The 25,344-nt window shown below is 54.2% G+C and overlaps 1 protein-coding gene across 1 annotated transcript in view; it reads right to left on the bottom strand.

Annotated features, from left to right (window-relative positions):
- Positions 1 to 5,530: 5,530 nt before the first annotated feature.
- PBX4 (PBX homeobox 4) overlaps positions 5,531 to 25,344 on the bottom strand; it is a 50,930-nt gene continuing 31,116 nt past the window's right edge. The window contains exons 3-8 of the mRNA XM_043910806.1: positions 13,042 to 13,271; positions 12,579 to 12,769; positions 12,200 to 12,335; positions 8,596 to 8,752; positions 8,137 to 8,243; positions 5,531 to 6,220 (exon numbers count right to left, since the gene is read on the bottom strand). Of these exons, the coding sequence (XP_043766741.1) occupies positions 6,134 to 6,220; positions 8,137 to 8,243; positions 8,596 to 8,752; positions 12,200 to 12,335; positions 12,579 to 12,769; positions 13,042 to 13,271 (908 nt within the window). The 3' untranslated portion in view covers positions 5,531 to 6,133. The remainder of the gene's footprint in view (positions 6,221 to 8,136; positions 8,244 to 8,595; positions 8,753 to 12,199; positions 12,336 to 12,578; positions 12,770 to 13,041; positions 13,272 to 25,344) is intronic.

Below are 25,344 nucleotides of genomic sequence, written 5' to 3'. Positions count from 1 at the left end.
AAATGGCTGCTACTTGCAAAACTCTAACCTACAACCAGACTTTAGATCACCAATCACCCTCAGACACTTTGCTCATTGAGTATCGTGATGAATACTGTTGTTGTTTGGTTGCTAAGTCGTGTCTGACTCTTTTGCGACTGCGTGGACTATAGCCTGTGAAGTTCCTCTGTCCATTTCCCAGGCAAGAATGCTGGAGAGGGTAGCCATTTCCTTCTCCAGGGGGTCTTCCCCACCCAGGGATTGAACCTAGGTCTCCTACATTGGCAGGAGCTGCCTGGGAAGCCTCTATGATTAATATTAGAGTGAATTTTTCTCTGGTGGGAGCCTTGGGGTTAAGATGTGTGGATCAGAGAGAATATTAGCGGTTTTCCTGCCCAGACATCTGGCCAGAATGTCAGACTTATCTGGGAACTGGTGGAAATGCAGATTCCCAGGCTTGGCCTGGATCCCATGAACCAGAACCTCTATTTAAGCCCATCTCTGGCCTAGACACCTCAGAGTAGCCCTCAAGGCTCTTGTGTCCAGCTGCTTGGAACCCTGCCCGCGTTATGCTGATTTTTGTCTCAGAGGGTGTGTGGAGCTCTAGGCAGACAGAGTGTGCCTTCCTGGGGCTCCCAACCAGGTGATGGAGATGAGATTCCACAGAACCTGGGGGAGGTGTCCACTCACCTCTCAGAGGCTGCCCAGGACTTGGATTCCCAGTCTCCATCTCCCAACAAACTGGCTCACAAAAAAAAGATCTCTAAAAAACTATACAAATGGCATGCAAAAATATGCAAATCACACACACGTTTAATTCAAATAAAGCAAGTCATGCATATTATATGCAAACCACAAACACACAGGCAAATATGAGAGGGTGAGTGCCCGAGTGAGGGTGGTCAGACACTTTGCAAGGGACACCTTGAGCAGAATGGCGACGGCGGAGGCCTCGTTTCCTGCCCGGAGCCTGGCCCTTTGTGTGGGTCTGCCTTTGAACCCCACAGCCACCAGGGAAGGGGTCTTGATTCCCAGGGTCCCTAGCCCAGGCAGCAGTACAGGCCCCCAGCTCTGTACTCTCTGCAGGGCCCTGGCGACCCCTGGTGGATGATGGTGGGACACAGAGCCTGGGTCTCCCACCCTCCCTGTGCGGAGGCCTCCATCCATCGGTGGGCCTCCTCGCAGGTAAGATCATGTACTTCCAGGCCGAGGATTAGTGGGTGCGAAACGTGCAGAACTGACTGGGGCGTGGCCAGTGTTCCACGGGCTCCCCCTCCTGCTCCTGGACAAGCCTCTTTTTGTTGTTTAGTTGCTAAGTCCTGTCTGACTCTTGTGACCCCACAAACTGTAGCCCACAGGCCCTTAGGGATTTCTAAAATGCAGACTGCCCCAGGATATACAGAGAAAAGAGAGACTGCTTTCCCACCAGTCCCTGATCCTTGGTTCCTTCCCCAGTGGTCGTGGCTGTGACCCTGTCTCCTTCCAAAGATATTTGGATACCTCCTCATTAAAAAAAATGTATGCAAGTTGTTGTCTTCCTGTTCTTTACAGTAACACGGTGTGGAGAAAAACTGCTTCAGCTTTTTAATGGTTGTATACTATTCCGCTACATGACTCAACAGCCTGATTTAAACAGTTCCTGTGCTTCGTGCTTAGTTATGCAGTCATGTCTGACCCTTTGCGACCCCATGGATTGTAGCCCACCAGGCTCCTTTGTCCACGGGATTTCTTGCAGGCAAGAATACTGGAGTGGTTTGCCATTTCCTCCTCCAGGGGATCTTCCCAACCCAGGGATCAAACCAGCATCTCTTGCATCATAGGCAGATTCTTTACTGCTGAGTCATTGGGGAAGCCCCAAATAGTTCTCAACTGACAAATATTTATTTTCCTTTTTTTTGCAATTACAAAAAATGTAGCAGGAAACAGATCATTTTGCATGCATTCGCATGTTCCTGTAGAAAAATTCTTAGAAGGCAAACTGCTGAGGGAAAGAGTGTGTGCATTTTTAATATTAATAGATTCTAGAAAATTGCCATCTTGAGTCACTGTACTGATGAGCAGTCCCCCCTGATCATATTTCAGGCTCAAGGCCTTGGGTCTGCCTACCTCTCTCCTAACTGGGGGCTTGGGGCACAGGTCACCAAGGCTTTGAGCCTCAACGTCCCCTCCTGTTGCATGGAGGTGCCATCTGCACCCACTCTGCCAGCAGGGTGACTCCTCTGGGCTCCTGTAATCCCTGTAGTTCGATGACTGTCGTGTGGCCATAATTCAACCGTTTTTTGAGTAATGTAATATGAAATGCTAGTAAAGTGCGACTTTAGGTGCAGAATTTGACGTAGGCAGTTTCCTCAAATTGAAACCCTCCAGGAGACCCAGCCGGAAGCTGGAGGCTAAACCAACCCAGAGCTGCATTCACGCCATGGCCACGAGAGGGGGCCAGAGAGCGGTAAGCACCAGGGCCGCCTGGGACGGACACGCTGCAACTTCATTTCTTCCTCTGGGCCAGCCCCGCAGGGTTCTCTCCAGCACCTGTGCTCTCCGCCGCCTCTCCAGGGTGCAGACGACCTGCCCTGGCACAGGCCACGTCCCCCTCCCTCAGGACCTGCCTGGCAGCTCTCCCCACACCTTGCCTCAGTTTCCCTCTCACACCTCCACGGCCTCTGGTGACATTTTTGCTGCAAATGTGCTCAAGAGCTGACTGTGCTCTCTGCCTCTGATTGCTTCTTGAACTGGTTTATGGCCCTGTGGTCCCACTGGGCCCATGCAGCTCAGTCGGGCCACGCTGGTGAGGCTTCACTTTCTGCTCCCGAGATCTGTCTTTCTGACTTGTGACATCCTCTCTTGATTTTTGTCCTGTATTTTGGCCTCTCCCAACTTCCAAATTTCTTTCTTTCTTTTTGAAGTTTTGCAATATTTCCTTTATTTCTTTCACTTTACAAAAGAAATTCTTTTAATTTTTAAAAGACTTTTTATTTTGTATTGGTGTGTAGCCAATGGACAACGTTGTGATAACTTCAGGTGATCAGCAAAGGGACTCGGCCATACCTGTATACATGTATCCATTCTCCCCCAAACTGCCCCCCCCTCCGGCCGCCACATAACATTGAACAGAGTTCCATGTGCGATACAGTAGATCCTTGTCCCAGCTCCCACATTTCTATCCTGAATACGACTCCTCTGCCCAGCTGTGTGGACACACCAAGCCTGCCGGATCAGAGCCGAGCTACCCTCCCTCTGTGATGTCCCGTCTAGCCTCCCTGTGGTCAGAGCACCCTACTCGGCCTGAAAGCAGGCCGCATGCAAGGGCCAGACACAGAAGGCCTCGTGCCATGTGACCCTACGTGTGTGAAACGTCTGGAACAGGCAAATTCACGGAGACAGGGAGCAGATTGGTGGTTGCCAGGGGCTGGGGAGGGGGACTGGGAAGTGACTGCTCATGGGGAGGGGGTCTTCTTTTGGGTGGGCTGCTCAACAGCCTCGATTGGGACTCCCCCACCCCAGGCTGTGGTTTTGGGGCTTCCTAGCATCTTCACTGTTCCTGCTGGGGGAGTGCTCAGTGGAAATGTCACAAGTGCAGCGGGAGATCCTGATGGCTGACCCCTGCGGCTTTCCAGGCAGCTTAGTGGTAAAGAATCCTGCCTACAAATGCAGGAGACACAGGTTTGATCCCTGGGTTGGGAAGATCCCCTGGAGAAGGAAATGTCAACCCACTCCAGTATTCTTGCCCGGAGAATCCCATGGACAGAGGAGCCTGGTGGGCTATAGTCCAGGGGGTCACAAAGAGTCAGACACGACTGGGCACTGCAACAGCGTACTGAAGGGAGGAAGAGAGGCGGCCACTATGCAGAGAGCCAGGCCGGGCGGCTCGCTGACCAGCACTCAGCACCCAGGAGTTGCTGAGCTGAGGGGCAGTGAGGGCCCAGGGCTGCAAAGATGGAACTACCCTAAGTATCCAGTACCAGGAACGAGGGGCTCACTCACTGGAGGAAGCTCTTCCCAGATGCAGAGGCAGTGACCACTCCAAGATACATCATGTGGAGAAAAGCAGGGTGTGCTAAGTGGGGACATGCACACAGGGACACAGACCATCACAGACCATCTTGGGAGGACCCAACCCTAACTCTGAGGATGGGTCTGCAGCGGATGCCGCTGGAGAAGGGGCCAGGGCCTGGATGGGGTCCGCTGAGATTGTATTACCTTCACCACAAATCTATTTCTTGAGACTTCCCTGGTGGTCCAGTGGTTAAGACTCTGTGCTTCTAATGCAAAGGGCATGGGTTCAATGCCTGGTCAGGGAACTAAGCTCCCACATGCTGTGCAGTGCGGCCAAGAAAATATATTTAAAAAAAAGAAATCCTTTTCTTGGTTCTCAAACAGGAATGGAGACGCAGAGGGCAGTGTGGTAACTGATCAGGTGAGAGCAGCAGGCCTGTGGCCGTGACAGGTAAGGGTGGGCAGGTGGGTGGGGGCCAGAGGGAGGGGGCGGAGGGCCTCTCATTCCTGGAGGCCACTGTGCTCAGGCTTTCGGGCGCAGGCTGTGATCCCGTCATGCCGCTTGGCTGTGCCCGGCGCACTTTCAGTCCTGCCCCTCGTTTCCTGTCTGCACCCCTCACTAGAGCATCAACACCCCAGTGGTTGCACTGCATGGGGTGGAGCCAGGAGGGAGGGGTGGAGCCAGGGGGAGGGGAGGGGGAGCCAGGAGGGAGGGGGTGGAGCCAGGAGGGATGGGTGGAGCCAGGAGGGAGGGGGTGGAGCCAGGAGGGAGGGGTGGAGCCAGGAGTGGGGGAGCCAGTAGGGGGGGGCAGGAGGGATGGGGTGGAGCCAGGAGGGAGCGGGAGGAGCCAGGAGGGAGGGGAGAGGGATCCAGGAGGGAGGGGAGAGGGATCCAGGAGGGAGGCGGGGAGCCAGGAGGGAGGGGGTGGAGCCAGGAGGGAGACATGGGAGGGCTTGGAGGCCAAGAACCTGGAGAACAGTGACGCAGTCAACTGGCCAGGATCTGGGGTGAGCTGTGTGGAGGCGTGTGGGAGTTGGAACACACTGTGTGCAGAGAAGAAACCCTCTGCACAGAAACTCAGGGGCTAGTCGTGGAGGCAGCTGGTAGTGCGGGGCCAGGGCCCCGGTGGCGCAGACTGATGGGCAGATGCAACAGGGCCCTGGCTGCCCCAGTGCAGGCTCATTTAATTCTTCCAACAGCCCAGCCCTGCCATCTTGTTTTGGCTACATCAGGCCTCAGCTGTGGCGTGGGGCACTTTAGGTGCGGCATGTGAACTCCAGTGTGGCACGTGGGATCCAGTTTCTTGACCAGGGATAGAACCTGGGCCTCTTGCACTGGAAGCCCACAGTCTTAGCTACTGGACCACCAGGGAAGTCCCCCAGCTCTCCCATCTTCATTCCCAGGGAGGGCAAGAAGAAGAGGAGATGGAGCGAAGGTCCCACCTGAAGGCTGAAGCAGAGGAGGAACCAGGTGAGGGGACAGAGGGACACCCGGGAGGCGGGGCACGCTGAGCCCGAACCTCAGGCCAGAGGCATTTCAAGAGCACAGAGGCAGGAAAGCGCTTGGGAAGTTTATTGTCTCGAATGACATTTGAACTGAAAATGCTAGAACTTGTATTAACATAAGAACGAAAAGTGCCAAACTAATTCTGGGAAAACCCTGAGCTCACAACAGACTTAAATCAAAACTGCATTTTCATAACAGAACACAAGTCAGGGAGGGAGGCAGTGTCTGGGCGAGTTGGCACCGGGTCGGACCAGTGAGCAAAAGGTCAAAACTCGCACAACTGCGCTTGCGTTGTCAGCCACTGCCAGCAACAGATCTGGGGTGAATGGCAGCAAAAGCAAAATCAGTCCAAAATTTTAATGGCAGAATCTTCTAGAAATAGTTCATAGTCTTAACCATAAAATTACTATATATATATATGTATATATATGTATAAATATAAAAACAAGTGTTGGGAGAACAAGCTGCATCTCAAGCTGTTTCAAATCCCAGTTCGTAAGCAGACGACTCTGTTTACGTCTGTTACTCTGTTGGTGTCTCTGGCCGGCGGCTCATGGGGCGCCCTCTGCCGTCAGCTCTGGGTTTTCTGAAGGAACTCGAGGGCCAGGGAACCAGAGCAGGTCACATCGTCCTCTTTTCCGCTCGCCCCAACACTTAATTAGATGCGTCTGAGGTGACGCTGCCGGGGTTGCCAATGGGTGAAGCGGTTGGCATTTGCCTCCCTGGCCAGCCGCCCCTGGCCTGAAAAGACAGAGACAGAGACTCGGGGGCCGTGAAGACTGGTGGCCCGTCCAGCCTCCACGTCCCTTAGGACGTGCTGAGAACTGCGAGAGGAGCCAGGAGATGAGGGGGCACGCAGGGGTCCGCCCTGAGTCGCAGCTGGCCTCCACATGGACGTGCTTCCTTGGCAAGGTCTGGCTTCCGCTGGCCGGGGAGAAGGGAGGGAGACCCGGGCGGGCCGGGAGCTAACAGTGGGCCCTGAGAGACCGCGGTGAGATGTGCTGAGCGGCAGGAGGTTCAGGAACCCAGCAGGACGCGTGTCTGACTGGGAGTCAGGAGGGGAGGGCCCATGGCTGCTGGCTGGGGGGACTCTGCCTGTGCCGTGGGGATGTACTGGCACACGTGACCTTGGGGTGTCCGTCCACAGACCCCCACCATCATGGAAACCACTGTTGACAATGGCTGCTTGCTCCAAGGTGAGTCCTGTTTGCAGCCCACGAGAGCAATAACGCACAAGCTCCCCTTCTCCTTCCTCATTCTCAAACTTTCCTGAACAGGCTGAACCCCCCTGCCTGCACCCTCTGATGCCTCCAGCCCCACGAGGCCCAGACCCGGCTCCCTTCCTGCTCTCCCCACGGCTGTTGCCTCCCACACATCCCCAGGGCCTGCCGGAGGGCCGTGCTGGGCAAGAGCATCGGAAGGCTGGCGCTGCTGCACTCAGCCTCAGTGTGAAAACACCGGGGTGGGGACGCCGGCCACAGGGGGACACACTCTGCCCTTGGATGGACACCACAGGCCTGTGACCCCAGCAGGAAGACATGAGTGAGGAGGGGAGGGCTCAACTGGCAGGCCTGGGAGGTGGGCCTGGGGCCCAGTGTGGGCCTGGGAGCCAAAGGGCAGCTCAGGGCTGAGGAGCCGGCGCCCAGCTGGGTGGGGGTGGGGGGGAGCGGGGGTGCTCAGCCTGGAGACCTTCTCTCGAAGAGCATCTGTGCCTGCCCGGGCCAGGGGACTGGGGCACAGCTGGGTGTGCACACCACAGCCCGCACTTTCCCACGTGCTACACGGACCCCTCACCCCGAGTCACTCTCAGAGGCTTGCCCCTACTGTGCTCGCGGCGCTGGGCCTTGGGCAAGCGCAGAGCAGGATGAGCTGGCCACCTGCTGGCATCAGAGTGCTGGCTCTGCCAGGTGCTCTCTGGGGGCCGTGGGGTTGCCACGGTGATGGGATGCACCGCAGCAGGAGGCATCCATTCCCTGCATCTTTAAGAGGGGGACGCTGAGGAGGCAGATTCGACTCTGAAGCAAACAGTCTGGCTGCGTAAGACCCTGCCCACTGCTGCGTGGCCATGTCACACCGGGACCTCACAGCTCAGCAGGACAGTCCTGAGTGTGGGCCCGGCCCCCAGCCGCCCCCCGCCGTGGCTGTCAGTGGGGGGCCGCGAGAGGGATGGCGTCCCTCACCCTGAGAACCTTCCTGAGGGCACATCCTGAGACAGCCGCGCTCCGAGGCCCATGCTCTTCCCAGCCGCCAAAATGGACCTCCACTCTGGCCCAGCTGGGCACCAGCAGAGGGGGTGGCCGGGACGGCGAGGCATGCTGAAGGCTCTGAGCTCAGGGTGCTGCACCTCCAGCCCCCCAGGGCCTCATTTTCCCGCCCCAGCCTCTGCCTCCTCGGGGAGGGAGGGCCCCTTCCCAAGAGGCAGAGCCGGCCATGCCCCCGAGTCCTGTGAGGACCGAGGTCTCTGCGGAGCGGCCCATGGTGCCCAGCTCCCTGAAGCGGCTCCGCCCGCCTGCACCATCCCCGTGATGAGGGCCTGGTGGGCCCACCTGGTCGTCACGCCCTGCACGAGAGCCTGCAGAGCCTGCCAGTCCCCGGGACCTGCCACCCGTGGGGCTCCATGCCTGCTCGTCACAGGGTCGGGGACCCCACAGACTCACCTGGGCCAGAAGGCCGCCTCCCCGGGGCGTGGGCTGCAGGCAGGCCAGCGTCTGCAGGCGGACAAACGCGTCCCCGGGGCCTGTCAGCGGAAAGGGGCCAGAGGAGCCTGCAGGGGTCGGAGGGGTCAGGACCAGTGTTCCTGCCCTGGGAGGTGCAGCGATGCCTCAGGTGGGACTCGCCAGCCCCCTGGGTCAGGGAGAGGCCATGAACGGGACTCCCACGGCCCCCGGCCCTCCCGCAGCCTGTGTGAGTGGGGAGACCAGCCTTCTGGGGTGCACCTCCTGTCCCCATGGCACCCGCACCGTTGGCGGGGCTGTGTGATTTGACGGGGACCATCTGCAGTGGGAACGGGAACCCCACCGTGTGAGCAGAGGAGAGAGGCATGTGCAGGGCCCGTCGGCGGCTCAGCGCGCTCAGCCTCGGGGAGCCGCCAAGCTGGGCTGGGCGGCCTCACTCACTGGAGTGGGACATCGATGGGCAGCTGGCCTCGCGCCCTGGGCCCCTGACTTCAGTGGCGTCCATCGCCGTCCTGGCTGTGTAGATGGCAGCCTCTTCTTGAAATTTCCTCATGTTCTTTTTATACCGGATTCTTTTGTTGCCAAACCAGTTGGAGACCTGTGGACACACAGAGGCAGAAGTCGCTGGAGAAGCTGACGGAGCAATGAGACACGACATGAGGGCATTGCTGAGCGACGGCGCGTGGCCCCGGGAGGGGTGAGAGGCTGAGACTGGAGCTGGCGCTGATGAACCCTGGGCACAGGGAGATGTCTGCTGTGTGCTGGGGGCGCCCTGGAGTCGGCGTGGCTTACAGAGAGGGAGGAGCTGCGCTGCTGCTGGAGCCTGGGATGAGGATGGAGGTGGGAGGAGAGCAGGAGCGTGTCACACGCGTGGAGAGACCAGTGTCTGCTCACTGCAGGCAGCAGGCTGCATCCCGACGCGGGACACGTGCACCAGCAACCGCGTTTCTGGGAATGCATTTTAAGCAAAGCACGCAGCCGAATCCAAAGCTTCTCCAAGGATAAAGGACCACCTGACGGATCAGGGGAGGAGCTGAGCACGGGGCGCAGCGCAGGCAGCCTTCAGCCTTGCTTGGGAGGGAGCTGCAGTCACACACGTCTCCTAAGCACGGAGCCGGCCCAGGGGCCCAGCCCTGACAGCACCTCTGCGCGAGCCCTCTGGGGCAGGGCTCCTGCCCGTGGATCGCTCTCTGGGCGGGCGGTGTCCTGGGCCCTGAGGCTGCTGAGCAGCATCCCTGGTCTCCACCCGCCAGAGGCCAGGTGCGCCCTCCCCTCCCCTCAAGAACCATGACAACGAAAGCGTCCCCTGGCTGGGGGGGAGGCTGGACAGCGCCCAGCGGCAAGAGCATGCACAACCGGAAATGCCGCGTATCCCCAGGCAGGGCGCCTGGGCCTGCAGGTTCACGCACGTGTGAGACGTGTGCATTTTCTTGAACAGAAACACAGCTGAATTGCCTGGCAGGACTGTGGATGAGCTTTTCTCCTTTAAAAATTAGTTTCTTTAATGTCCCTCTGTAATCCTCTCAGTGTCAGCCACGGACAGAAAAAGCCCCATGTGTTCCCTGCTCTCAACTCTCCTGCCCTCGGTGTGAGCGTGACCTGCTCACAACCAAGCCAGGTAAGCACCTGGCTCCCACTCACCTCCAAGGAATGCACCCACACGTCTGTGTTGAAGTTTGCAGAAGAATGTCGGCGAGCAGTTTTCCATGTTGAATTCAACTGGCATTTTAGAGGGGTGAAGAGCAGACTTCCCGAGTGGGTGTCTGAGGGGGAGCTGGCTCAGGCCGGGGCCCGCCCTCCCTACAGGGTCTGTCCCAGCACCTTGGACAGGAGCGAGATGCCCTCCCTGCAAGGCTACCATAGCTCGGCGTCACCAGCCACTCCCTGCCCAGTCCCTCTGGCCCCTTTGGTCCATGTAGCTATAGCCACTCAGGTTCCCACCCGTTGCCCCGTCCATGGGCTCGGCTCTCCTGCCCTTCCCCGTCGGGCCTCCTCAGCCTGCACCTGCAGCTGATCCTTCCTGGAAACATCCGCGGTCTCATCTGCAACACCTGTGCCTAATGTTGCTCCACTGTTTTCTCCTTAAGTGAACCTCACAGCCTGCACCACATCTGGAGCCACACTCAGCTGTCAGCCATCTCTCCCGAGGAGCCGCCGCAGCGGGGAGGGGTCCCAGGACAGAATTCCGCTGCTGGTGGGGGGTGGGGATGGTGGGGCCCAGCCACCGAGCAGGAGTCGCTGGAATGTGGCCAGTGCTTTTCAAACCTTTCTCACAAACTCTCTCCCCAGATGAAGTGTAGACCCCAGACCCGCCTGCTCTCTGAGGCGGCAGGCCCTGAAGTGAATCTGGTCATTTCCAGACAACTGCTCCTGGGGACAGATGGGCTGCCATGCCTCCCACTTCTTCTGGGCCTCGAGGTCCTAGAGGTGCAGCCCTCACTTCGGCTTTGGCCGAAGCGCTGAGGATACCACGGCAGTTCCGGGTGAGTGAGGACACCCGTGAGGCCTCACTGCCTGTGGGACCCTGCAGGGCTCCTGAGCGCCACTGTCCCCAAGTTGCTGCTGGACTCGGCAGGGACTGGGGCAGAGGGTGGTGACAGGGTGCAGGTTGACCGGGCTGGAAGCTCAGCCTCTCCCTCAGCACAGGGGAGCGGGTGGCCGCCTGCAGGCGGGTGATCCCGCTTACTGAGTCCAGGTCCCTGACGGCCCTCTCTGCGGCCAGAGGCGGGTCCGACCCCTGCGCTGCCCTGTGGATGTTGCCTGGCCCGTTTCTCATTTGCGGCCTGCCTGTACTTAACTGTTCTCATTTTAAAACCTTTTGAAAGGGCTTCCCTGGTGGGCTAGTGGTTAAGAATCCACCTGCCAATGCCGGAGACATGAGTTCAATCCCTGGTCCAGAGAGATCCCACATGCCTCAGAGCAACGAAGCCCAAGCCGGAGCGCCGGTGTTGTGGAGCTCCACAGCAAGAGAAGCCACCACGAGGAGCAGGCCGCGCAGCGCAACTAGAGTGCCCCCACTCTCTGCAGCTAGAGAAAGCCCGTGCAAAGCAGCGAAGACCCAGCGCAGACAAAAATCAGTAAGACAAACAACGAAACCTTCTGACGTATTTCTTGGGCTCTCGCCTTAGCGCCGACTCCACCCCAATCCCACTGAGATGAACAGTCATCCCAATGTGGCCGGAAGTTGTCCGGGTCTTTTCTCCAACCTGCGCTCCTATTTCCCATCTGGAGCCAGCTGTTGCCTGTCTTGTACCCTCAGACACACACTGGACTGTCTGAGAAACTAGCAGGTAATGCACATGCCTGAATTTATTCCAGGATAACTGAATTGGTACTTCTGCTCGAGAGCTGGTCTATCACTTTAAGTCCTAATTTTGCTCCAAGCTTTTTTTCTTCCCCTAAGCCTACACCCCATCCATCTGACAGAACACAGCACACCCCTCTGATATGAGAATATTAAATCTTAATGACTGGGCTTCCTTGGCAGTTCAGTGGTAAAGAATCTACCTCCCAACGCAGGAGACACTGGTTCGATCCCTGAACCAGGAAGATCCCACATGCCGTGGAGCAACTCAGCCCATGTGTCACAACTACTGAGCCTGCGCTCTGGAGCCCAGGAGCCACAACTACTGAAGCTCACTTGCCCTAGAGCCCGTGCTCCACAGCAAGAGAAGCCACTGCAATGAGAAGCCCGTGCACTGCAATGAAGAGTAGCCCTGCTCACCACAACTAGAGAGACGCTTGTGGAGCAGTGAAGACCTAGCAAAGCCAAAACTAAATACATAAACAAAGAATGTAAGGTTTAAAAAAAAGTCTGACTACAACTCACCAAGTATCCCTACTAAGCGCTATGCTCAGTGGTGTCACGACCGCACACTCACACCCATGGCCTCAGGGAGCGTGGGAGTGTCGGTGTGGCTTCCTGCCTGAGGCCCACGTTCGGCTGTGGCTGCACGCCACATTCAGCCCCTGCGCCACACATTTCATGAACCTCCCTGGGTGTGCCTCTTGGGTTCAGGGAGGTGTGGCGGGGAAGGACCATCACCTGGGAGACCGAGATGCCACCCTTCCTGGCCAGCTCCTCTTTGGCTTCTTCACTGGGGTATGGGTTGCTCAAATGGGAATAAAAGTATTCATTCAGCACTTCTGTGGCTTGCTTGCTGAAATTCTGCCGCTTACGCCTGAGAAGACAGACAGCCTCAGCCAGGGATCATCCGCGGGGCCTCATCCCCATCTCTGATCTCCTAGAGGCTGTTTCAGCAGCAGTCAGCACTTCATAGCCTTCCTGGAGGCTGTGTGAGGCCTGCACCTACAGCCGCAGTCAGGGCCCCTGCCTAGGCTGGGAGGCTCCCGTAACTCAGACCCAAAGCAGCGCAGGACTTGCTGCCTCTTCCTGAGGTCACAGGCTGGGGGCAGGGCCTGACCTGGCATCGAGGAACCTCGCGCGCAGGGTCATCACGGCCTCACAGGTGCTCTGCTTCAGCTGCATCTGGATGCTGTTGAACTTGCCGTGGATGACACCCACCAGGTGCGCTATCTCCATGGGTGAGACGGGCCTGACCCTGCTCTGCTCCTGGAGGAGGCTGGTGACGTGCCTGGTGAACTCGCGGCAGGCCTGGGGTGGGGACACACATGCCAGCAGGTGACCACCCGGCAGGCTGGCCTGGGGCCCGTGTGGGACCAGCCCCTGCCCCCCGAGCCTCTCACACAGGCTGGCTACTGAGAAAGGATGGCAAGGGGCTGTGGTCCGATCGGCCACCTCGGCTACGAGGCCAAGCTCGCAGGCTCTCCGCTCGATGCTGCCCAGGGAAGGCAGTGTGTCCACCGTGCTTTCCTTTGACACACGTGCATTCCCGTGATAGAGACTCTTCCACGCAGAAAGGTCACCTGTTCATATTTCTCTAGCTCAGAGTGGTACACCTGTCGGATCTGGGACAGCTTGGCCCTGTAGCCAGAGTGTTCGAGGCCCCTGTCGCTGGGACGGCCGCCTGGCGCTGCTGCTGCGCCCCTCCCTTGCTTCTCGGGCCTGGACACGCCCTCGGCCAGCAGCATGTTATCCAGCCTCAGGAGCTGAGCATCAGGGGGGCCCTCTTCCTGAATGCCACGGATGCTCGACACTGGATCAGAGAGAGGAGATGGAATCAGTGTCTGTTGTTGGAGCAAAAACCACCACAACAGAGCGCTAGCACTGGCCACGTGTCTGAACATTCTTCACGGAACCCTTTCGGGGCAAGAAAGACTCTCTGATGACAGACATCAAATAACCCACTCATGCTGGCCTAGGTGCTGTGCTCGGGAGCCCAGCTGGGGTGCCAGGAGTGGAGGGGGCAGACGCGCCACAGCCCGCAGCTCACAGCTGGGTGCACGTGGAGCTGCAGGCAGGGCAGGGGTGGGATGGCCCTGGGTGCGGAAAAGCGTGAAGCCCTGAATCACACCCCCAGATGGGAGAGGAGGCGCCTTCCAGACGCTCATACCGCAGAGACGGGATATGAAGGCTAGTGGCAGCCTGGCTTTGGGCGAGGCTGTGCTGGCATGAAACTGAGCCCCCCAGAAACCAGGTCCACTTACTGAGTCTCATTAACTTCTCCATCTGAAACCTTATTCCCTTTCTCATCCCCTTTGACCTCCACCCTGTGTTGTTCAGTCGCTAAGTCATGTCCGACTCTTTGTGACCCCATGGACTGTAGCCCGCCAGGCTCCTCTGTCCACGGGATTCTCCAGGCAAGAATACTGGAGTGGGTTGCCATGCCCTCCTCCAGGGGATCTTTCTGACCCAGGGATAGAACCCGAGTCTCTTGCTTGGCAGGTGGATTCTTTACCCTTGAGCCACCGGAGAAGCCTCAACCCCGTGTTAACTGAACACTAATCAACCAGTCAGATGACTCATATTCTGTTGTTGATAACATGGTTAAGGTGCTGAAATCGCTATTGTAGATATTTGATCATTCATGTACAAACTCAGGGCAAGATGAGCTGATGGATACCCAAGACACGGACCACCTGGAGAGCGAATCATAAGCCAGAAACACCCCGGCTGTTGAAACTACGATTATGAAATGTCACAAGATGATGTTTAATTCCAGCTTCTCTGTTCTCCCCCTTAAAAAAGGACCCTCATTCAAAGACCAAAGTGGGGTAGATCTGAGGCTTGTCTGCCACTCCCTTGCTTGGCGCCCTGAAGTAAATGCTGTACTTTCCTTCACCATGACCTGGTGTCAGTAGAGTGAATTTGCTTTTCAGGTGACTGAACTTTGGTTTGGTAATATGTCTGTTGTGTCTGTGTCTGTTCTGTGAGTGTGTTGAGGGGAGGGTTTGTGCTGTAAAATCAGAGAGGAAAAGATGGATCCAGAGGTGCCAGAAAAGATGAGCTAATCCACTGAGAGATGGGCTAGTTTGAGCACAGACCCAGTCGCCTGGCTTTGTGGTACGGAGAAGCCATCCTAGCGAGGCGACGGGCTCAAGGGCAGGACCAGACAGGCAGTGGGTGGGCAGGGACGAGCTGCTGCTGTCCAGGGGGTGCATGTCAGCTACGAGGCGGCCACAGGGAGAGGCCCCAGACTGTGACCACGGGAATGTGAAAGTGTTAGTCGCTCCATTGGGTCTGACTCTTTGCGACCCCACAGACTGTAGCTCACCAGGCTCCTGTGTCCAGGGGATTTCCTAGGCAAGAATACTGGGATGGGTTGCCATTTCCTCTTCCAGGGGATCTTCCTGACCCAGGGACTGAACTTGTGCCTCCTATGTTTCCTGCCCTGGCAGGTGGATTCTTTACCGTCTGAGCCACCAGGACTTGAGGAAAAGGAAGAGGCTGTGACAACTCCCACATTCGCCCTGGAAGGCTTTACTTTTTCCCAAGCAGAGCACTCAAAACAGCAGGCAGGCAGGTGAAAAGGTGGTGTCAGGCTGGTCCCTGACACAGCTCAGCACAAATGTCTGGGTCGCTGCGACCTGGGAGCTGGGGCTGAGCCGACCAGATCAGGTGCAAGGAGGTATTTGTGAGTCATCGGTGTGTGGCGTGAGTTTGGGAAGTCTGTTTCTCTCTACCTGTACCTGCAGGTACAGCTATGAGAAGGCCATACCCCCTGAATGCTAGAAAATCCACGTTTAAAGGGCAGGCAAAGGAGCAGATGGAAAGAGTTATGAGGCAGGTGGAGGAATAATCAGAAGTGGTAACAGAGGGGTGAAAACATAGGTTTGGTCATTAGGGGAAGATTGTTCAGTTCAGTTCAGTTGCTCAGTTGTGTCCAACTCATTGCAACTCCATGGACTGCAGCATGCCAGGCCTCCCTGTCCATCACCGACACCTGGAGTTTACTCAAACTCATGTCCATTGGGTCAGTGATGCCATCCAACCAGGGGAAGATTGTTAACCTCTGCAAAAGCAGCTGCAGGGTATGGCGGGGTGAAGCCTGATTAGCAAGTTCAGAGGAGGACGGGAGGCAGGCAGCGTAGGGAGGAGGCTGCTGCGGGGGTTAGAGTGAGGCTCGGGTCCAGGGAGGGCGGTCTTGGAGGACCTATATTTTCTCTGCTTTTTCAGTGATGGAACAAATATCTGTGGAGACAGAGGAAGGAAGGCTGAGGGGTGGCTCCTCAGGGGATGGGAGGCAGGGAATGGGGAAGGAGGTAATGAGAGATGATATAGATTCCATGTGGTTCTGACTTTCAGGAAAAACAAAGTTTAAAGTCTTTTCTTAGAAACAGGCTCTCAGTATTGTCAGCTACGAATGGACTAAAGTGCTTGGGTAAGAACTGAGCTTAGGGAGCTCCCTGACGGTCAGTGGTTAGGACTCAGCGCCCTCACTGCCATGGCCTGGTCCAGCCCCTGGTCCTGTGAGCCGCATGGTGCAGCTGAAAACCAGTGTAACCCTATCATAGAGACATCTGCTTATTAATCATGTGCCCTTTCTTGTTCCCTGTTTAACAGATGAGCTTTTTTTGGTCAAAAACACTAGTGAAAACTGAAGGCGTTCAAGAGATGTCCTTGCAGGAATTTTCCTCACATGCAGGGACTGCTACCTCCTCAGATTCAGGGACTCTCAACTCACACAAAAGAACTCTTCCCGTTTAGTCCCACTGGGCTGCAACAGGGCTCTTTCTGAAAGAAATAAAGGAAAAGGGTCCCTTTTATCAATTGCGGGCCTTCCAGTTCGGAGACCTAATCCTCTAACGGCCTTGCTTGGTCTTCAAGAAGCGCCAGATGTAAAGGCTGGGGACTTCTGAACAGAGTGGATCTGTGCTGCCTGATCCTTGTAAAGGCCCACACCCTCCTAACGGTTCCTAACCCAGAGCAGATTACGGACATGCTCTTCCCTCATCCGTCTGTGTGTGCAGATCCTATTGATTCTACCTCGACGACTGACCCACCATCCAATCCTTCCCTTCACGCCCCTCCTGGAACCCTGCTGCGACCTGTGAGGAAAGCTCTCCCCTCTGGTCCATCTGTCACACTGCAAGCTGACTGCCCTCCAGTGCTGTCTTCATCACGCCAGTCTTCTGTTCAGAGACTCCAACCAGCTCTGCATCCACAGCGGCGGCCTAGGCTCTGACCCTGGCACTCAGGGCCCTTCCTGACAGCCTTCAAACCCGCCCTTGTGAACCTGCCCTTTTCTGGGCCCTTCATGGCCCTTGAAGCCCAGCGACTGCCTCAGGCTTGCTCAGCAGCGCCTCCCTAAGCACCCGTGGGTCCAGCCTGGGCTCAGAAGTGACCGAGAGGGACACAGAGCAGCCTCCCCTGCCAGAGGGCCCCCAGCACAGCCTGACTCCCAGGGCTGGAGAGGTCCCTTCAGCTCCTCTCGTTACAGTTAGGGGCAGGAGTGGTCCAGGCTGGACACGTGGCTGATTGAAGGGTGGGTGGGAGCACGTGTGTGTGTTTGTGCATGTGTGTGTGTATGCCTCTGGGCTGCTGAGGGGTGCTTAGTGGTCTGTCTTTTGTTCTTTTTTTTTTGGCCACGCCTTGCAACTTGTGGGATCTCTGTTTCCCAACCGGAGACTAAACCTGGTTTAAGGCAGTGAGAGCACCGAATCCGAACCACTAGGGAATGCCCCTTACGCTCTTTTATTTAACCAGCAGTGTCAAAAGAACGCACCGGTCATAGCAAACACCCTCTTCCAACAACACAAGAGATAGTTCTACATATGAACGTCACCAGATGGTCAATACCAAAATTAGAGTGATTATACTCCTTGCAACCAAAGATGGAGAAGCCCTACACAGTCAGCAAAAACAAGACCTGGCTCACATCATGAGCTCCTTATTGCAAAATTCAGGCTTAAATTGAAGAAAGCCGAAGTTCCAATACTTTGGCCATCTGATGCAAAGAGTCAACTCATTAGGAAAGACCCTGATGCTGCGAAAGATTGAAGGCAGGAGGAGAAGGGGGTGACAGAGGATGACATGGTTGGATGGCATCACCAACTCAATGGACATGAGTTTGAGCAAGCTCTGGGAGATAGTGAAGGACAGGGAAGCCTGGCATGCTGACATGAATCTGAGCAAACTCCAGGAGACCGTGGAGAACAGAAGAGCCTGGCATGCTACAGTCTGTGAGGTTGCAAAGAGTTGGACATGACTTACTGACTGAACAATGACAGCAAAGCATCTGAGAACCCATCGTAAGTCAAGTACCCAACCAGGCGCAGGAGATTTAAAAAAAATCCCCCAGAAAACTATGGGACCTATTCTCAACTGAAAACTCTCACAGAGAACTCTGAGAACAAAGAGAACACCCCTTTCTCACACCTCGTTACGGGGTCTGCATTATCGTGAACTTTTTTGGAGGGGTGCTTTCAAATGCTGATTAACATCTTCAAATTCTTGTTCTGAGAACTTACCCTACAGGAACACAGACACCAGTAGATGTTACATTTATAGGACACACAAGACCACACTGAAACTGTGAAAAACCAAACCCGCCTAGATGCCCATGAATAAGGATAGTCCTGGGCAGCGGATTGGCCCCAGGGCAGCCAGCAGCAGAGGGACCCTGGAGCCCTCTGCTCCTAGGAGTCCTCCAACATATGCTCCAGCCTTCCCCAGACTCCCTTCCCAGCTACTCCAGCAGGAGCTTTGCCTTGACTTTTGAGTCGCACAGCCACTGAAGGTTTACATGCTCATTGAGGACCAACAGTGGGACAACCAGGGCGCCAGGCATGTCATTCAGCTATGCGGAGCGGCTGAAGGGCACGTCCCTGCTAGTTAAGGCCTGACAAAACATGGTCCACCGGAGAAGGGAATGGCAAACCACTTCAGTATTCTTGCCTTGAGAACCCCATGAACAGTATGAAAAGGCAAAATGATAGGACACTGAAAGATGAACTCCCCAGGTCAGTAGATGTTCAATATACCAATGGGGAAGAGAGGAGAAATAGCTACAAAAAGAATGAAGAGGTGAAGCCAAAGCAGGAACAACATCCAGTTGTGGATGTGGCTGGTGGTGAAAGTAAAGTCTGATGCTGTAAAGAACAACACTGCATAGGAACCTGGAATGTTAGGTCCATGAATCAAGGTAAATTGGAAGTGGTCACACAGGAGATGGCAAGAGTGAACATCAACTTGTTAGGAATCAGTGAACTAAAATGGACGGAATGGTCAAATTTAATTCAGATGACCATTATATCTACTACTGTGGGCAAGAATCCCATGGAAGGAATGGAATAGCCCTCATAGTCAATAAGAGTCCGAAATGCAGTACTTGGTTGCAGTCTCAAAAATGACAGAAAGATCTTGGTTCATTTCCAAGGCAAACCACTCAACATCACAGTAATCCAAGTCTATGCCCCAACCACTAATGCCGAAGAAGCTGAAGCTGACTGGTTCTATGATGACTTACAAGACCTTCTAGAACGAACACCAAAAAAAAAAAAAAAAAAAAGATGTCCTTTTCATCACAGGGGACTGGAATGTAAAAGTAGGAAGTCAAGAGATACCTGGAGTAACAGGCAAGTTTGGCCTTGGAGTACAAAATGAAGCACAGCAAAGGCTAACAGAGTTTTGCCAAGAGAACACACTGTTCACAGCAAACACCTTCCAACAACAAAGAGATGACTTTACACATGGACATCACCAGATGGTCAATACCGAAATCAGGTTGATTATATTCTTTGCAGCCAAAGATGAAAAAACTCTATACAATTAGCAAAAACAAGACCTGAGGCTGACTGTGACTCAGATCATGAACTCCTTATTGCAAAATTCAGGTTCAAATTGAAGAAAGTAGGGAAAACCACTAAGCCATTCAGGTATGACCTAAATCAAATCCCTATGATTATACAGTGGAAGTGACAAACAGATTCAATACACTAGATTTGGTAGATGGAGTGCCTGAAGAACTATGGATGGAGGTTCATAACACTGTATAGGAGGTGGTGGCCAAAACCATCCCCAAGAAAAAGAAATGGAAGAAAGCAAAGTGGTCATCTGAGAAGGCCTTACAAGTAGCTGAGAAAAGAAGAGAAGTGAAAGGCAAAGGGGAAAGGGAAAGATACACCCATTTGAATGCAGAGTTTCAGAGAATAGCAAGGAGAGATAAGAAAGCCTTCCTCAGTGAACATTGCAAAGAAATAGAGGAACACAATATAATGGGAAAGTCTAGAGATCTCTTTAAGAAAACTGGAGATACCAAGGGAACATTTCATGCAAAGATGGTTTCAATAAAGGACAGAAATGACAGAAGCAGAAGACATTAAGAAGAGGTAGCAGGAATACACAGAAGAACTGTACAAAAAAGCTCTTAATGACACAGAAAACCACGATGGTGTAGTCATTCACCTAGAGCCAGACATCCTGGAGTGTGAAGTCAAGTGGACCTTAGGAAGCATTGCTACAAACAAAGCTAGTGGAGGTGATGGAATTCCAGCTGAGCTATTTAAAATCCTAAAAGATGATGCTGTTAAAGTGCTGCACTCAATACACCAGCAAATTTGGAAAACTCAGCAGTGGCCACAGGACTGGAAAAGGTCAGTTTTCATTCCAATCCCAAAGAATGTTCAAATTACCATACAATTGCACTCATTTCATATGCTAGCAAGATTATGCTCAAAATTCTCCAAGCTAGGCTTCAGCAGTACGTGAACTGAGAAATTCTAGATGTACAAGGTGGATTTAGAAAAAGCAGAGGAATCATAGAGAAAAATTGCCAACATCTTCTGGATCATAGAAAAAGCAAGAGAATTCCAAAAAACACACCTATTTCTGCTTTACTGACTACTCTAAAGCCTTTGACTGTGTGGGTCACAACAAACTGTGAATATTCTTGAAGAGATGAGAATACCAGACCGCCTTACCTGCTTCCTGAGAAACCTGTATGCAGGTCAAGAAGCAACTGTTAGAACTGGACATGGAAAAATGGACTGGTTCCAAATTGGGAAAGGAGTACGTTAAGGCTGTATATTGTCACCTTGCTTATTTAACTTACATGCAGAGTGCATCATGTGAAATGTTGGGTTGGATGACTCATAAGCTGGAATCAAGATTGCTGGGAGAAATATCAATAACCTCAGATATGCAGATGATATCACTTTAAGGACAGAAATTAAAGAGGAACTAAAGAGCCTCTTGATCAAGGTGAAAGAAGATAGTGAAAAAGCCGGCTTAAAACTCAACATTCAAAAAACTAACATCATGGCATCTGGTCCAATCACTTTATGGCAAATAGATGGGGAAAAAGTGGAAACAATGTCAGATTTCATTTTCTTGAGCTCCAAAATCACTGCGGACAGTGACTGTAGCCATGAAATTAAAAGACACTTGCTCCTTTAAAGAAAAGCTATGACAAACCTAGACAATGTATTAAAAAGCAGAGACATCACTTTGCTGACAAAGGCTCATATAGTCAAAGCTATGGTTTTTCCAGTAGTCATGTATGGGTGTGAGAGTTGGACCACAAAGAAGACTGAGCACCAAAGAATTCGTGCTTTCCAAGTGTGGTGCTGAAGACTGTGGAGAGTCCCTTGGACTGCAAGGAGAGCAAACCAGTCCATCCTAAAGGAAATCAGTCCTGAATATTCATTGGAAGGACCGATGCTGAAGCTGAAGCTCCAATACTTTGGCCACCTGATGTGAAAAGTGAACTCATTGGAAAAGACCCTGATGCTGGGAAAGATTGAAGGCAGGAGGAGAAGGGGGTGGGGATGAGATGGTTGGATGGTATCACTGACTCCATAGACATGAGTTTGAGCAAACTCTGGGAGATGGTGATGGACAGGGAAGCCTGGCGTGCTGCCATCCATGGGGTCGCAGAGTTGGACACAATTTAGCGGCTGAACAATAGCAACAAGGAGAAAATATGCCTGTCACAGCCCAAGCCCCGTGGGGTTAACAGTGCGTATGTTATGATAGGCATACACGTTTCAGGTTTTATTTCTTCAGAGCTGTGCACTTTTGCAAACACACCGGGGTCCCGGCTGTGGACACGGGTCTGCTGAGCACCTCTGCGCTCTGTCTGCGGCCCTGTGTGGAGCCCTTGGTTGCCCTCAGCGCGGCCCACCTTTTCCCAGCACCCTGTCCCTGGCTTGACTGCCGTCATTAGCACGTGTGACCGCAGCGCACTAGCCTCCTCTCACACACGTGTAGATGACTCATTACTATCAATTGCAGCAACTCACTTCCAGTCCCCGTGGTGCTCCTCGGCGCCCCCAGGCCCCGACTGTGGAGCGGGTGGTGCTGGAGATCAGGAGCGCAGCTCAGGGCACTGTCAGTTAGAGGCATTCAGAGGAGGAGCTGGGACCTAAAGCAGAGGCTGCTGCTGCTGCTAAGTTACTTCAGTCGTGTCCGACTCCGTGTGATCCCACAGACGGCAGCCCCCCAGGCTCCCCCGTCCCTGGGATTCTCCCCGCCAAACCACCAAACTTCCTTATGTTCCCAATTTACTGTGGGTTTAAAAACCACACAGTGAGGTAAAATAAAATTATGAATATCAATACATTATGTTTTTTATAAGAAACAAGATGGAACTGCTATGGACTAAATTGTGCTCCCCAAACTCACACATGAAACCCCAAATGTCTATGTGAAATAGGGCCTGTGAGGAAGTAATTAAGGTCAAATGAGGTGATGGGGCAGGGCTCTAATCCATAGGACCATGGCCTTCTAAGCAGAGGACAAGGCTTCCTTGGTGGTTCAGACAGTAAAGAATCCACCTGCAATGCAGGAGACCCGGGTTTGATCCCTGGGTCATGAAGATCCCCTGGAGAAGGGAATGGCTACCCACTCCAGTATTATTATCTGGGAAATCCCATGGACAGAGAAGCCTGGCAGGCTACGGTCCATAGGACTCCAAAGAATCGGACAGGACCGAGTGACTAACACTTCATTTCAAGCAGAGGAAGAGAGACCTCTTCCATCTACAAACCAGTAAGAGAGCCCAGGCTAGGAACTGACCTAGCTCCAGACAATAGTAAACCAATGAGCAGGGGAGTTCAATAAAACTGCTCACCAAGACTGTGGTCCGGGACTCTGCCTCTCCGTGTGCGTGTCACGGAGCCTAGCGTGTCCAAGCAGGAGCCTCTAAGTGTGTGGGTCCACATGGGTCCTCACCTCTGCTTCACTGCCTTCAGGTCCCCCATCCTTGGGGTACCTCTCCACCCTTCCCCTTCCCTGATGATTTTTCTCCTATGCGCGCAGTACAGAGGAGGAGATTTTAGAGTGTTTCTTTCAGTTCTAATCTAGACAAGGACTCCTCAAAAGGTGGTGTCTGGTTTGCCTTCTGTCTACGTAAAGGCCAGCACAGACATGAGAGGCGGCAGCGTGACAGGGTAAATTCATGTCTGTTGAGCCTAATGGGATTTTTGAGCTTATTCTTTTAGATGTCGGCTTCACTTTTTGTTTTCCCTCTCCTGGTGTCCTTCTGTGGGTTTCACACTGGTCCTGGGCAGTGGTGAGCCAAAACGCTTCCAGCGGCCAGGGGCACTCTGCGCCTGGGTCCTTCCCGGGGGCTGCAGGTACGTCCTGGGGGTGCCCTAGTCCCAGGTGAGGGCCAATCCAGGAGTGACACTCTCCCGGGCGAAGCTGCTTCCTCTCACAGGCATGCGGGAGGCCTGCCTCCCCGTGTGTTGCGACCATTCTTAGTCCTGGGGTGGAGGTGGCGCTGCTCCCCTGAAGGAGTCTGGGAGAGCACCCTGGGGTCTAGAGAGGAGATGCTGAGGGAAAGCCCCCGGTGCGGTAAAAAGGCTCATTCCAAGTGTTCCCATCAACGGAACACGGAGGCGCTAAGCGAGGAGGGGGGGCCGGGACCGGGTTGTAAAAGAAGAGCAATCCACTCTCACGGGAAGATCCATGCAGTGAGGAAGCAAGGCCCTGCCAACCCCAATGACGCCAGGCTGCTGGCATCACAGATGTGGTGGAACCCAGGCTGTGGGCGCTTCCTTCGCAGAGAAGGCAGACCGGGTTTCCTGACCCAGGAGTGAACACTTCAGCCCAGGCATCAGCATGGCAACAGGAGGAGGTGGGGCTGATGCACTGAGGAAGGTGAGGAGGGGCTGGGCAGGATGGGGAGCGGCACAATGAGAGGGAAGTGCGGGCAGTGGGAGGCCCCAGGAGGCCCAGGGACCCACACTGAAGGGGCGGGGCCAGAGCAGGAGCAGGAGGTGGCCCCACCCCCAGCAGGGGGCGGGGCGGTGACCCCTGTTTCCCCCCAGCCCCACCCCGCGTCCTCAGGTCCTGTTCCAAGAAGCTCCCTGGCACTCCCTGCTGCTGCCCACTCTCCTCACTCACTCAGCTCCAACCTGGCTGCCTGCCTCAGAGACACTTTCCCAACGTGGAAGCAGAGATGTCTCATCAGGCAGGTCCTGGCTCAGGTCTGGTCCCCTGGGGAGACTGACCTGCCCCACTGCCCGCCACCAAGGGCTCTGAAGGCCACAGCAGTCTCTACATGGCTGTGTGGGACAACCCTGCTCCCCACGGACCCAGGGACTGTTGCTGGCTCCTTCACTGCCACGGCTCTGGTTCCCGCAACATTCCTGGTCTCACGGAATCATGGCCCAGAAATAGGAACTTGTGCTAAGAAACCTCTCCTAAAGGCTAGCAGGACATTTTAGGGACTGGCACTACCAGGCCCTCAAGGAAAAGAGAGCGCCTTCCTGCAACACTTTTAGAAAAGAGAGACACAGGAAAACCAGCCGCTCACCAGATGGAAAGTGAAGGTGGGTGCTAGCATGCAGAAGCCCCACACATTCATGACCTGAAACAGTAAAACACAATCAGCAACCTGAAGTCAGCAGCATCTGTGTGCATGTGTGAGCACAGATACAGGGATCACAGCCAAGAAGACTCACCTCTGAACACGGAGTCATTGATGCCACTGACAACTCCCCCCTCATCCTCCACCTCACCCCCAAATTGGCCTCCAGGTGGGGTTGGTGCTGAGCAATGGCATTCAGACCAGCTGGCCACCCGCACTGCCAAAGGACCTTTAGATTCTTGCTTCCTGGGGATAACCTGGAACACAGCCTGCTGGTGTTGAGAACTGTCTGCATTTACCTTTGAGGCAATGTTTCCCAGGTCAGTTCTTTAAGCAAGATTCTAGATGAAGCCTTGTTTAATTAAAAAAAACTTTGTATGTTATTTCTTTGGCTGCACAGGTCTTAGGGCAGCATGTAGGATCTTTAGTTGCGAGGCATGAGGGGTATTTTAGTTGCAGCACGGGAGATCTGGTTCCCTGACCAGGGATTGAACCCAGGTCCCCTGAAGAGTCTCAGCCAGTGGACCACCAGGGCAGTCCCTGAAGCCTTGTTTCAAGACACTGGACTTTCTCAGTCCCATGAAAGTGAAAGTGTTCATCGCTCAGTTGTGTCCAAATCTTTGTGACCCCAAGGACTATAGCCTGCCAGGATCCTCTGACCATGGGACTTTCCGGGCAAGAATACTGGAGTGGGTTGCCATTCTCTTCTCCAGGGGATCTTTCTAACCCAGGGATCGAACCTGGGTCTACCACACTGAAAGTAGATTCTTTACCATCTTTCCCATAGGACTTCACAAAGAATATTTCTTCAGAGAGTCCCTGGTGGTCCACTGGTTAGGTCTTTTTGTGCTTTCACTGCCAAGGGCCCTTACCAGGGACTAAGATTTCACAGGACGAGTGGTGAGGCCAAAAAAAGCAAAAAAAACAAAGAATATTCCTTTAGCAAACACTCATCAATTTCTGAAATCACAGCTGACATGAACGTTAGATATTCATCAGACTGAAATGTATAACA

This window comes from Cervus elaphus, chromosome 9 (genome assembly GCF_910594005.1).
Source record: "Cervus elaphus chromosome 9, mCerEla1.1, whole genome shotgun sequence".
NCBI lineage: Eukaryota > Metazoa > Chordata > Mammalia > Artiodactyla > Cervidae > Cervus > Cervus elaphus.
The sequence above is the reverse complement of the archived record's forward strand: the minus strand, read 5'-3'. Positions and strand labels throughout refer to the sequence as shown.